Here is a 15,070-nt window from a genome sequence, read left to right as displayed (position 1 = left end):
AACCAAGATCCTAGGCACTACATTACCGACACACCAAACGCTGTATCGGATAATTGAAAAAAAGTAGATTTCTATAAATCCAGCAACAGTAAAGCTAACCTTCCCACCTGTCAGAGTCCTGGCTCTATTCGTTTCCGCATATATGAACTTTTCAACTTTTCCTTCCCCGGCACTTCTCGAACCAACTCCACAGTGAAAATTTTTCGCTATCTTACTTCGTTCTGCAATTTCTCTCTCTCTCGCTCCTTCTCTGCTACGATGCTTGCGATATGTCACTGATGTAAGCGGGGACATAGGAATTAGGAAAGGCTGAAACTGCAAAATCTTCATGTCTTGTGCAATCGACAAGGATACTCGAGTCCTTCAATTTTTGCTTTTCTGAAGGCTTCCGGTCCGGTTTTTTGGTATTTATCGGCATTGTCCTTACGCTTCCGTCACATTGTGCAGAGATTTGAATAACGAATTTGGCAGACATTGCTGACACTGATGTTCAACACGCATAAGTGACATTCGAAGTCAAGTATTAATTCTGTATACTTACACGGAGGAGTTTATTCACCATTACGGAATGACTGAAGAAAAAGGGAACAAAGGGAATTTCAAAGACGGGCATAACTCGGAATAAAAATTGATAAAAATTTTACGTTATACTCATTTTTTAATACAAATTAATTTCCCACAACGTTTTTTCTAAAAAGTAAATTCTTTAAAAAAACCTTGATTTTCTGGATTTCGCAAACGTCTCTAAATTTTTAAAAACTTTTTCAAAGAATATTTAACGGAAAAAATTATTGCAATTTCCCTACATGCATGCCCTCCGTACACGCCCAGCGATTTTTCTGATAAAGTTGGAAATCGTTTGACGTTCCATTGCTGCACCAACGCTGCGCTACAACAAATGTTTTCATGGTGAAAGTTAAAGTGGTAATCCTGAAAGAATGCGTACTGATGTAAGGAGTGACAACCAACCAGTGCGGACATTCGAGTGAACAGGTGTACATGCAGACTCAATCCGGCAGATTCGAAGAATTAAGGACCGATAGATTGAATTACTAGCAAAAGGTATTAGCACATCTTCAAGTTTTTTCTTCTCCATCGAAAATGAGTAATTCAGAAAAAAGAAAAGAATTATATCAAAACAGTCGCTTTTCACGCCCCAAAAATGTTGTGTTAAGGAGTCATTTCAATTAAAAATACACGCAATCGTATATTCCTCTGCGAATCATTTTATCAACTTTTTCGAAACCGTTATCTCGATTTCAAAGAAATGAGCCATATTTGTACATGCGAATAATAAATCACGATTACCTATTGCTACTTGAACTTTTGTCTTGATATATTGACAAAAAAATACAGCTTTTGCAGTCACGAATCACGAATCGAGTATATTTTTTAAATTCAGAAATATCACGCACGTGTGCATGCATATAAAACATATAACAATAGAAACTGATGCATGATGTTCCATGAAATATGAAATTTGTGTGAACACGTCGAGTGTGCACGAAAATGACTAGAAACATTATATTCCCATGAATCCCGTACCCTTGGGTAGTCCTCGCCCTCGCGAGAGGTCGCAACGAATTTTCTCAGTCCATCGCACGCCGTACCATGCAACAACACGATTTATCTATGTATATAGCGACGTTTGACCGAGCCATGTGGTGTCGACAATCTGACGTGTTTACCCATTTTTTAATGTGTACATGTCCGCTCTGAGTGGAGGACGCGTCGCTGTGTTTATATTTATATACGAGCACAACACACAAGCTCGTCGAATGGAATAAAAACCTGTGAAACAAGCGAATATCTTTCAGTTTAGTCCGCCGGGCCATACTCTTCGGTTGGGCGCACGTTTTGAGTTATTTCTCGTCGTCTCGATGAGACACATGATAGATTGTTTTTTTTTTTTCTCAACGATTCTTCAATAAATACGTTGAAGTAATATCGAATGAATTGAATTTAAAATTTGTGATACTTGAATAGAAAATCAATATGAATATTTCTATTTTTTCTTACTGCTGCGCTTTGATGTTTCTTTTACTGGGATTCCATACATTCGGATATCCTTTGGAAGCAGAACTTTATGGTAAAATAATAATATAGCTTACCTCACTTTTATCATTAAGACTCGAGTAATAATCGCTTTGCAAAATCGATAAATCCTTTCTTGGAGGTTGTGCATTCTCGTTCACACATTATACCGGAGTAATAACTGCAGTGACGTTTACACGTCTTCATTTCAATTCTTAATCCAATACCGCATGATTGATCCTTCGTAATCACGGAATATTGTTTTGCGTTTTATGTCCGCGTGTATGGGGTGTTTCACGAAAAGCTTTCACGACGATTGTCTGCATGTTTTAGACACTCGTAAATATTCAATATTTTGCCGTCTGAATGTATCATACCAATTCGTGTACTCGTGTAAGTTTCTTCACAAAATCCAAGTCCAATTATGAAAAAATCTACAGGCTACAGTCAATCAAATTTTTTCTCAGTCAACGGATTTCTTCTTACTGGAATAAAAAAATACCATTATAATCGGAAATTTTTCACTCTCGGGGCGTAGCGAGATCTTAAGGAAGTTGAGACATTAGAAAGAAAATTATGTCATCGCTTTTAAACCGATTGCATCTTATAAAGTGAAGTGTAAAAAAAATCAGTTGCTGAGAAAAATCAATAACAAAGTCAAATAACACGTAATGTTATGGAAGTCGAGACATATTCGTTAAAAATGATGCTAAAAATATATGAAATTTTTTGGGCAACCTGAGCAAGACTTACTGAATAGTGTCAATTTTTTTTAGATTTATTAGATTTGCTGAGATTATATTAATAATAATCTGTTTCCCATGCAGTTTTTTGAGGCTAGGATCGTCACCGTCCGTGCTTTCGACTGAGCTTTGACCAGTTCTTCGTCTTTTTTCCCAACTCTTCTTTAATTAAAGTGTATGCAACATTGCCAAACTGTAAACTTTTGAAAGGCACAGGTCATAACTTTTGGGTCAAAAAAATGACTGTACGGCCTCAACTTACTTTGACCTCGACTTCGTTAATCGAGGAGCGCGAAATTGCGCCTTTGAGACGTTCGTCGTAGATCGTCAACCCATTTGTACATGTCACTTCTCATTTTACGATAATAATGTGAATCATCTATGTGATGCGTGACATATTTGGAAAGGGGGTGGAAAAGGCACTTGTCGCGTGATATTCGGGGAAATAGTGACGGGGAGATTAAAACCTCGTCCCGGAATCTATTAATTTCGTGCGCAATAATAAAAAACATAATCTGCTTGAACGAAATTCGGAACTTCTTTTAACGAACTATATTTTTTCAAGGTCAGTGAAATGAGTTTATTTTCGATATTGATCGTCGCGAAGCTAATAGATCACTATTATTACGAGAACGTTGTGCCATAAGATCCTTTCGGTCACTCATAATCGGAGAAAGTCGAATAATTAATTGTGACCATAAATTCGGTCTCAAAAACGAGTGTTTTCGCGAAGATTTTATTTCGTCCTCATCACTGGAAAGCACGAAAATAAGTATCGGACGGATTCCAATGTTGGGAGCGTGACTTTGCCGGGTTTTACATAAACCAAAGGTACGTTGCCGCGTTGAAAACGAGTGTACGCCTGACTAAAACTCGTATCAATTATGAAACAGGAAGTCTACAAATCCTTTTGTCCGCCCGTTGATTCATTGACGTCCTGAAAAGAAACATCTTCGAATGCACGGGAATGAGAAACTCTGAATTTTTTTCGTTGACCCGTAGCAGTGAATCTGTCTCGGCTCGTGTTCACACCGTGAAATAGTGCGAAGGAGGAGAAGTGGGAATCGAGTGACGCACTAAGTGGCGGTGAAGCCGTTAATCTCGTCATTTCTTCTTCGCGATGCTCGTTCTATGAATGCCTGGGTTCTCAAAACTCGATGAATACTGAGACGAGTTTTGAGCGATTGTCGATCTTCTCGGAGTCTTGTTTCGAGGAGCCACGAATTATGCATCCTCTGCCTTCTTCTTCTTTGCCTTAAGGAAGTTGAGGCTGTACAGTCATTTTTTTTACCCAAAAGTGATGACCTGTACCTTTCAAAAGTTAGGCCAGTTTACAGTTTGGCAATGTTGCATACACTTTAAAGAAAAGTTGGGGAAAAAAAGACGAAAAACTGGTGAAAGCTCAGTCGAAAACACGAACAGTGACGATTCTAGCCTCAAAAAACTGCACGGGAAACAGATTATTATTAATATAATCTCAGCAAATCTCCTAATAAATCTGAAAAAATTGACATTATTCGGCAAGCCTTGCTCATGTTGCCCAAAAAATTTCATATTTTTAGCATCATTTTTAACGGAGATATCACTGAATGTCTCTTGACTTCCATAAGATTACATGTTATTTGGCCCAAATTGTTATTGATTTTTCTCAGCAACGACGCTCCTAAACTGTCTGAAAATTTAACTGATTTTTTTTTACACTTCACTTTATAAGATGCAATCGGTTTAAAAGCGGTGACATCATTTTCATTTTAATGCCTCAACTTCCTTAAGGGGGTTACCCCGCGTGGCCGGGGGTTTTTTGGGTCTTTTCGCGATTTTTTGTGACGAGAAAAAAAAACACTTTTGAAATTTGAAGGGTTCCTCCATCGTCTCCACGATTCCTGGGAATCGGTTTAGCTGAGATCGAAAAACCAAAGAGAGTTTTGATTTGTAAAGCCGTGGGCATCGCCTGAACTGAAATTCTTCAATTTTTTATATTTCTGGATGATTTAAGTTCAGGCGATAGCCACTGCTTTATAAATCAAAACGCTCTTTGGTTTTTTCATCTCAGCTAAACCAGTCTCCCGGAATCGTGGAGACCGTGGAGAAACTTTGGATTCCTGCGGAGTAGTTTTGCACCGAATCTACCCGAGATATCAGAGTTAAAAAACGTTATCGTTGAGTTTAAATACCAATAGATGAACCCTTCAAATTTCAAAAGTCTATGTTCTTTTTCCTCGCCGCAAAAAAATCGCGGAAGACCCCCAAAAAATCCAGCTGCCAGACGGGGTGACCCCTTGACCTCACTGCAAAAAATCAGAGGTCCAACGAAGTTTGAATAGGTTCTCGTTTGAAAATCTTTCTTCTGCCTGAAGTCAACGGTGATGTATGTGAAAGTGAATTAAGTGAGCATATTCTGTGCTCCTGACAAGTGGCCGTGTGAATGGGAAACGGTGAAAAGTGACTCACTTTGCCACGGACAAAAAAGGCGATCGCGAAGTCGTACACGTCCGAGCAAACATCGTAAGTCTGAGAATCGTGAAAGTCACAATTAAGGAACACCATGAATAAATGGATGATCGAAAAGACAAGGTCTGCTGAGTTCCGAGCGACATGTGCAAGGATCAAGGAACCGGACATGGGACACCTCATCGATGGAATGGTTGGGGTCGTATGGCGCTGAAGTTTACAACGTTGGAGTTCAACGAAATGATCCAAAAAACCCTTCAATAATTGGAGTAATTCTCCAATTTCGTTTCCTGTCGAATTTGCAATTTGTAGTTCTTCAAGCTGCACCGATACTTCGTGAAATAAACAAATTGGTCTAATACAAACGTCTTTTTCGTTAATTTCGTTGAACTCCAACGTTGCAAACTTTAGCGTCGTGGGCTCGTCAATGTTGACTCTGGATGACTAAAGCATAGTCGGGCCATAACCTGGACGAGAGCTCTCTGAGTTCGGTCCAGGAGCGAAGATCATATCCTCTTCGGATTGCCTTGACGAAATCACTAACGACGATACGGTGTCGAATGGGATGATAAGGTAAAACTATATTTGTCTGGGATTAAAAGGCTGGACTTGAAAGGCAATACAAAACCACAGAAATTTATGGTCTTACGCATAAATTCCCGAAATCGACGAAATTCTCACAACTCCCATTAGATTAGTAGGCAAAGGAAAAAAACTGTTGAGAATACTTGAAGATCAATAAGTAGATGTTTCATTCCATACATGATGAGAGAATTAGGACGGTACGATTGCACTTTTGGGTCCGAAACGCAGTATTTTCCGTATAAATACAAAGCCTTCAAAAGCTCGTGGGAGAAAAGGATCTTTCGCGATCTGTCTATTGGGATCTGACAAAATATGTGAGACATCTAGTGTTGAATTTTCAAACTATAACCGGGGTGCATGGTTCATTAAAACATATCAATTATCATTAGTGTTTTTGTGTAAAAATAAACAAAAAATGGAAGTAGTTGCGTTCACACCTCGCGAAAAATTAAAAAGAAAAAAAAATAATATAACAAAAAGAGAAAAAAAGAAAAAAGAAGTTTCGATGACTAGAAGTTGGACCGAACCATCAGCAAAATATCACTTATTGTTAAAACTAGCATTATCTATCCTGAATATTTATAAATAATGCTATATTTACACAATGAGCGTATACCACACACGAACTTAACGGGTGGGGTTCGAAATTTCGAATAACCGAATTGTAGAATGGTCGATATTTCGAAATTAATAAATTCGTCATGTAAGATTGGAGAAAAATAAGTAATTCGAAATTCTTATTCTCGATCGACTATTTAGCAGATTACGTCTTTAATCGAATATTTTTTCTTTGAATTCGCATTTATTCGAAAATATATATTTCGATAGTTTGCATTTCGAATGCAATTTTTACAGACCGTACGAATGTCAAAAGTTCATATTTTCGAATTCAAAATGGGGAGTAATTGTTTTACAGACAAACCAGAATATAGAGTAGCAAAAAATCGAAAGTGAATTTTTCGAGCCTATAAAACTTGGATATGCGGAATAGCGATAGCTCGAAAAGGCGAAAGTCAAAATGGCGATGTTTAAAATTGGAGATCACCGGTCTGAGTAAATGAGTGAGTGAGACGCGTGTATTTGGAGCTCCGCTGCATTTCTTTATTTTGATCGATCGACTTTCTAACGTTTCGCTATTTTGACCATTCGACTTTTTGATGTTTCAGTATTTCAACCTCAGTAATATTTGGTCTTTCGTTATTATATTTTCAAAATTGTGAATTTTCACAGTATCGCTGACTATAGTCATTTATGAATCGAAAGAGTGATAGTCGAATTTTCGAAAAATCGATATTTTAGTCATCGTTCTATGGGCAATTGTTACATTCTATTTTCGATGTAAAGGTGCTTCGAACCTTGCAGTTTCTGCTTTATTTATTTTCGGCATTCAAAGCTCTAATCGAATCTATCCGTCTCCATATTATCATTCGAAGTTTATAAATTCGAGATTTTAGCTGTTCGAAATTTTAGTCATTCCAACATTTGATCCCCACCCAACTTAACACGGCGATTGCACCCCCGTCTGCGCCATATTAAATTTAGGCCGCGCCTCCATGTCAGATCCCAATTTGAAGCAGTCTAGTATATTAAAAAAGGGGGGGGGGATGACTGGAGGACAGTAAGTCTCAAGCGCTTTGGAGGGTCATGTCACGTGTAAAATTCTCGCTGATCGCAAAGAATGAGCCTATGATTTATGCAGAGCTATTGCTTGTGAAACCGTAAAAGTGTGGAGGGATCCTGTGTGGGCAGCCGGATTTTTTGGGTTTTTTTTGCGCCGAAAAAAAAAACATACACTTATGGAATTTGAAGGGGTTATTCATTGGTATTTCAACTCTATGATAAAATTTCCAACTCTGATATCTCGGGTTATTCGGTGTAAAAATACTCTACAGAAACCCATGCACATGTTTCTCCATGGTCTCCACGATTCCGGGGGATCGGTTTATCTGAGATGAAAAAACCAAAGAGCGTTTTGATTTGTAAAGCCGTGGCTATCGCCTGAAGTAAAATCATATAGAAATATGAAAAATCGAAGGATTTTCGCGCTTCGAAACTGTATGTGTGATATTTGACTGTTGATACTGGCACACTCGAATGGAGAAAAGCAGAGTTCGGCTAGAAAATGACAAAGTTAGAGTAATTAGAGAAAAAATTTGATTCTAGTTGTGTTCAATCACATGTGCGAGAGTACTCCGTAAAACACGACTTGAGAAGGGGGAGTAGGTTCACGACTAAACGGAAAAAATTAATGAATAGCTCATTTTAGCAGGTTGAAAAATTTCACGACGCTGAAGTTTGCAACGTTGGTGTCCAACGAAATGAAGGAAAAAACATTTGTAATTCACCAATTATTTTTTATTTCACGGAATATCGGTGCAGCTTGAAAAACTACGAATTTGAAATTCGGTAGGTAACAAAATTGGATAATTCCTGGAATCATTAGGGGTTTTTTTACATCATTTCGTTGGACTCCAACGCTGCAAACTTCAACGTCATAAAATTTCCCATTATGATTCAGGACATTTTATCGCAAAGGAAACGCTAAAGTGAATAGAAGGACACCATTGTTTCAAAGGGATGCGTAGACTCGTAACCAAGTGTGACAAAGCCTCCCTCAAATGCCTATTTTCATGCTCATCCTATTCTATATGTTTTGGGACTAGACCGCGCGTTGGTCTGTCCGAAAACGGTGTGCGCATGAAAGTATTCAAACCTTATCACTGGTTAATTGTCTTGTCGAAATTTTGTGTATTCAAAACACTACGCCCGATGCGGTTAAGTCTACCATTCAGGAGAACCTTCGAACTGGATATAAATAAAACACTTGAGTTGGACCTAATCACTCCAACTGCGAGATGGACGTTCATCAAGCCTACACGGTCTTTTCTTCCATCATGGTGCTTATAGTAATTCCGTGCGATGGACCATTATTTACAGGTTGTTAGAGTTATGACGAAGACCCCGTAAATTCGGGATGATCGAATCAAGGGTTATGCATGCGTCTTAACCGGTTGACTGGTGAGCTTTTTTCCAGTTTTTGTGCCAAAACTGGTACGAGCCAATATGTTACCGAAAATCACGATAATTTATTTCTGAGGGTTTTCAAGGTTGCTGATTCCATTTTCATGTGAATTTTCGCAGTAAAAAATTAACACATTTCACCCTGAATTCTTATTTTTCACATTTTTGGGGGTTGCGAATTTTGTTTGATTTCGATGAAAGAGTCGAGTGTGATAAATAACTAAAAATTTTCATGTCATATAGCATGAAAATCCATTGAAAAAACGAAAAATTTTACCTTCAACCTTCGATTTTCCCCATTTCCAAGGGTAGTGAGGTGAAAATTAAGGAGTTTCGGTACAAAAGTCTAAATATTAAGAAATTGATCAAATTTGGTGATAATGTTCTTCAACATCAAGTGCGAAAACACAATTTTTTTCAAAATTTTCTTCTACTTAGTTATCGAGTAATTACGCATTAAAGCAGATTTCTTATGCCCGGAATGTATACCTATATATATGGAAACGCTATGCTTATACACGTCAACTTTAGTGATCAATTACTCGATAACTGTGTAGAAGAAAAATCTTAAAAAATTTGTATTGTCAAATTTGGCACTAAAGAATATGTTCACCAAATTTCATAAAATTCTGAACTTTTTGAAATTTTTTATGCTTTTAGCATGGTTTAGCATGGCAACATTGTATCGCCTGTACCGAAACTCCTTAAGTTCATAAATCGACTTAGCGACCAAAAAAACCATTGTATACCAATTTTTGTCCAAATCGGTTGAAAATTGAAAAAGTTATTTCAATATGTACACATATGATACAAAATCAGAATGGGCCCGACTTTTTTTTGTACATATATGATCCAATACCAGTCAACCGGTTAACCGTAACATCGGGAGCTGGGGAAACGTTGGGACCGAATCCTAAACAGCGGGGTGCGGCTAATGAAGCCAAGGGTTGCAGGGCTCCAAGGATCAACGCCAAGGGGTAGTTTTCGACGGTTCTCTTGGAGCACTCATTTGGCTGAGGGCTCGTTTCATTGTTGTCAGAGACGGGGTCTCGACTACGTTCATCAATTTAACTTTGCTTTAAGAAATGTTGCCATCGATTATTTATCAGCTTAATCAGAAAATACCAATTCTTGTAATTCCGTAACAAAATATATTTACTACATGCCTCTCTGTACAAAGTGGAATGAAACGGTGGGAGAAAAAATTCCCGACTTGTTGATCAATCGGCGATAATGTGTTGGCAAAACCCTCATCATAGAGTACCATTTTTTCCGTTCAGATTTCTGTATCCTCATTTTTTGTATAACCTAATTGATGAATAATTCATCAGAAAAGGACCAATCGTCATCTCCACTCCCAACTCACATGCGATAAGATAAAAAGTAATCGCTGACCCCAACCTCCTTCATAGGCTATCACCGGCTTAGTCATTTCGGCGAGCATTTTAAACAGCCAAAAAAATGGTCTGTCGACCCTTTCGTCTTAGTTCTCGACCTTATTATCGGAATCGAAACCTGCTTTTTAAACGGGCCCACACGATTCTCGAATTCTTAAATTTTTATTACGAGATGTTCCCTCCAACATTGGATGGTTCGAACGATAACATTAAAGCTTAGAGTTGCCTGCCTAAATATATTTGTTTATCTTTCTATCGCTATGAGAACACAGTTTTATTGATGAAACAGTTAAAAATAATGAAAAAATTTATTTGTGTCTTATTTCAGAAGGAAGTCAATGTCCGGCGGAGAACGGAGGCTCTGGGGTTTGCAGACAATTGCCAGATTGTTCAGTGCTACTACGAGAGACGATAAACGGTAACAGAAGAGGAAAAACTTCGGACCGATGTGGCTTCTATGGTTTTACGGAAATCGTCTGCTGTCCGGAGAATATCGAGAAGAAATTTAACGTTCGACCTGCAGATAAGGGTGAGCAGGGTTGACGAGCTGTTGGCCATAAATATCGATTATTTTTCGACCAGAGCTCAGAATTTTATGAGTTACATCAGAGCGGTAGAGAGCAAGTTGAAGCTTACAAAAATGGCTCTCAGTTCTTCTGAGATCGCGTGAAATAATGTGGAGTTTGACCTCGATTCGAAGGAAACTTGACAAACCATTTTCTTTGCTCCATTGAAATAATGCCTACTTATGGATGAAAGCTACAATTACAAATTATCGATATTCGCCTCATTTTAGTACAGAGAAGTGATTCAAATTGACTTTTCTCATACACCTTAATATATAAGCTCTGATCGAATCGAGTTTGATAGAAAGAAAAGAAAACTGAATTTCCTCAGGTCCAAAAAAGATTTTATTACATTTTTTTAATACTTCTTTCATTCGTTCGGTGAAATTTCGAAAATTCAAGTCTGTCTAACATCATTATTGCTGAAAAAATGATTTTTTAGTTTCAATTTTCATCGAGTAGGGTTGAACTTGTTTCCTGTCATTGTTTCCCCCTAACTTAAAGAGGATTGAACTTCGTCGTTTTCGTAGCATGTCAAAAAATCATTGAATTCAAGAAAGAACTCGAGTTTGCTGCCCGAGAAATAGAGAATCAAACTACAACGAGAGCTCCTCGGACTTCGACCAATCGTACTGAAATAAAACTAACCCCGTTCATTTGGAATGGCACACATGCCCGGAACGGTGAATTTCCCTATGCAGTAGCTCTCGGTTATCCAAACACGGATGGAGAAACGTCGGACCCAATAAATTATGATTGCGGTGGTACACTGATCTCTTCAAAATGGATTCTCACCGCCGCCCATTGTGTTAATAACAGGCACAATAAAATTCCTATTAAGGTGAATTATTCTCGTCGCAATAATAATAATATAAACTTAATGAAAAATCGAAAAATTCAAATTTCTTTTGTCAACTGTGCAAGACGCCTAAAAATGTAAGTTCCTAAATATCTTTTATTTAAAGAGTCTTATAATTTCATTCAAAATCTTAGAAATTGGCTGCAGTTTGAGTACGGTGCCCATAGACACAGTTGGTATGCCTATAAAATGGAAAAGTATCAATAATTGGAATATGTAATTCATAAACATTTGATGAAGCAGTATTTAAGCGAAAAATAATAATTTTTCAATATCATATACGGATTTTGTTAACCATTAAAATCTTTAATTTAATACTGAACAGGTTAAAATGGGAGCCACCGATATTCGTGACGCGGGATTCGAATCTGATCTCGATGAGATCATATCACACCCAGCTTACAAAAGGAGTCAAGTTTACAATGACATGGCCCTCATTTCTCTCAAGTCCGGAGGAATGAGAAGTAGTGGTAATATCGGACCGATTTGTTTGCAAACAAGATCTCTGCAACCGTCCGATATTACGCCGGACACGACGATCGTGACTGTTGGTTATGGTGACACGGAAAACGACGTCAAGTCCAACAAATTGTTGAAATCGGCGAATCTCAGGTATTAATTTAATACTGTTTCCTAAATTATTGGAGTTACCAAGTTTCTCGAAAAGAAGATACTGTGTGAAGTGGATTTCTGGCTTGTGTGAAGTTCTCGGCATTTTGGCCCTCCACAAAACCGGAATTTGTTGAAAATCCGCGCAGTATATGCGGTTTTTTTCGAAATCAAAATACAATAGTAAAAAGAGTGCGACATAACAATCCTGATTAAATCTTAAGGATATTTGGTACAGGCGATACAATGTTGCCATGTTAAACCATGCTAAAAACATAAAAAATTTTAAAATGATAAGAATTTAATAAAATTTGGTGAACATATTCTTTAGTGCCAAATTTGGCAATACAAATTTTTCAAGATTTTTCTTCTGTACAGTTATCGAGTAATTGATCACTAAAGTTCACGTGTATAAGCATAGCGTTTCTATATATATATAGGTACACATTACGCGCATAAGAAATCTGCTTTAATACGTAATTACTCGATAACTTTGTAAGCAGAAGAAAATTTTGAAAAAAATTGTGTTTTCGCACTTGATGTTGAAGAACATTATCACCAAATTTGATCAATTTCTTATCATTTTGACGAATGTTGCCACCCTCCTTAATGCGTTATTACTCGATAACTAGGCAGGAGAAAATTTTGAAAAAAATTGTGTTTTCGCATTTGATGTTGAAGAACATTATCACCAAATTTCATCAATTTCTAATTATTTAGACTTTTGTATCATACATCCTTAAGCCTGAACTCATTGAGCGATAGTGCACTTACATCATAATAAATCGACGAGTAATAATTACATGAGTTATTCTTTTCAGTCTTGTTGATACAGAAATGTGCAACAGTTCGCACAAGATTTCGCGCAGCCTCTCACGCGGAATCGACGACACTCTCATCTGCGCTGTGGACCGTGATACTACGAGAAGATCGGATGCTTGTCACGGCGACAGCGGAGGCCCACTGGTCATGATATCCGGCAAGGTTCATACGCTTATCGGTGTTACAGCGTTTGGTAATGGTTGCGGTAATGCAGATCCCGGTGCTTACACTTCCGTTCACGCTTATCTCGATTGGATTGAGTCAATAGTCTGGCCTCACCGGGGAAGGTCATGATTGTACAATAAATAGCATTTGCTCCCGCGTTGACTATTTGAATTGCCATATTTTCAAACGACTGCCTTTATTATCGCGATTTATTTTGTTCCAAGTTACTTGGGCTCCGCCTGACTCGGTCTTTTTTATCAGAGTTTTACATTGTCATTAAGAAAATACACATTTGTATCGTGCATCCTCCTCCGCATACGTCGGTTTTATTCACTCATTGCATTTTATGCTGTATAAAAGGATTGAAAATTTTTTAAGCCGAGTGCAACGTAGTTGCGATGAACAATATCTGTCTGCCCAATCGATTGTGCGCATTCGTCACAAATTTTACTCTAAAACACGACAAACATTAATGCTCGGTACTGAAAGTACTGCTAATGTAATACAACCCACGTATCGATGTCTCAACAATATGACAAATAAACGGTGTTGAATTTCCTGCGTAGATTTCGAATACGTTTTTTTATACCAGAAAGCGATTTCACGATTGTTACGTATTTATGAAAAAACTGCGTTCAATAGGAGAATGGAAATGGAAAAACGTTTAGATCGATACTTGCTGAAGGAAATTAACTCTATGGAAGAACCGGAGCCAGCGGAAGGAGGTATGGAAATCATTGAGTATTGAAACCTTCAGAATAAAAATTTATGTGTATTTGTCATTGCGGATCTTTTCGGAAAGGTTCATCAGAGTATAAATTTTGCAGCACCGTTTCATTCGAATCCGAAATATTCGGATGGTTTTCACTTCTATTAATGAAATCATCGATCTGCAATGTATCTGCAGTGGAAAATTTCAATACCCAATACGACTGTTTCCTTGGGATTTGATTATTCGAACGACGAAATGTAAGTGTATACGAACATTTCTATCCACGGCTCGACTATTTTTGAAAATTATTAACTCTCGACTGCCCGTAGGACCAAAAGGCAGGAAATGGTGGCCAAGAGTGGCCAAGTGTGTAAATTCTAGTACAAAGATATATGCGAACAATGCGGTGGTGAGTTGACACCTTGTCGGTTTTTCTCATTAAAAAATGATGAATTCTAAAAGGTGTGAAATAAAATAATGTTTTAAAAAAACATAAAAAAAACTCTCAATTGAAAAACTCCTTCACTTAAGAAAAAAAATAGTAGTAGATAGTAGTAAAAAATAAAGTAAAAAAAGTAACTTTAAAAAGTCTGACATGAAATAGATATCGGGATTTTCGTTGGAAGATGTCTCTAATCAAATCATTGAATAAGAAGTAAAGACATCCGACGAAAATCCCGACACCTATTTCATTTCAGACTTTTTAAGGTTTACTACTATTTTTTTCTTAGAGAAGAAGTTTTACAGTCTGGAGTTTTACTCTTCATTACAGCGGAGTAAATAAAAAAATACAATGAGTTACAAATGGTTAGTACACATGAATCAAAAGTCACGTGAATTATATCTTATTACGTTGTTGACTAGATCGATGTTCCATTGAAATGATTGAGCAGATATTAGATTGTAATATGCATGCACGAACAGCATTGAAATGATCAAAAGTTATTAGCGTTTCGTCGGAGTCCGTCACGTTGTAAGGCTGCACTCACAATATAATTGTAATAGCTAAATAAACCGAATCTGTGAAAAAAAAAATTTTAAATAAAAGAAGAAAATGACCAATTTTTATTGAAATTCATTTCAGTTATTTTTTGTACAAAACTAGG

The 15,070-nt window shown here is 37.4% G+C and overlaps 1 protein-coding gene across 1 annotated transcript; it reads left to right on the top strand.

Annotated features, from left to right (window-relative positions):
- Window positions 1–1,832: 1,832 nt before the first annotated feature.
- Window positions 1,833–13,817, top strand: LOC122405733 (serine protease persephone-like). Its single transcript, XM_043410663.1, has 5 exons — window positions 1,833–2,089; window positions 10,560–10,760; window positions 11,328–11,638; window positions 11,982–12,268; window positions 13,087–13,817. The coding sequence occupies exons 1-5, from the start codon at window positions 1,996–1,998 to the stop codon at window positions 13,379–13,381; spliced, it is 1,188 nt and encodes a 395-aa protein (XP_043266598.1). The 5' UTR covers window positions 1,833–1,995; the 3' UTR covers window positions 13,382–13,817.
- Window positions 13,818–15,070: the final 1,253 nt, after the last annotated feature.

Source organism: Venturia canescens, chromosome 2 (assembly GCF_019457755.1).
Source record: "Venturia canescens isolate UGA chromosome 2, ASM1945775v1, whole genome shotgun sequence".
NCBI lineage: Eukaryota > Metazoa > Arthropoda > Insecta > Hymenoptera > Ichneumonidae > Venturia > Venturia canescens.
The sequence above is the reverse complement of the archived record's forward strand: the minus strand, read 5'-3'. Positions and strand labels throughout refer to the sequence as shown.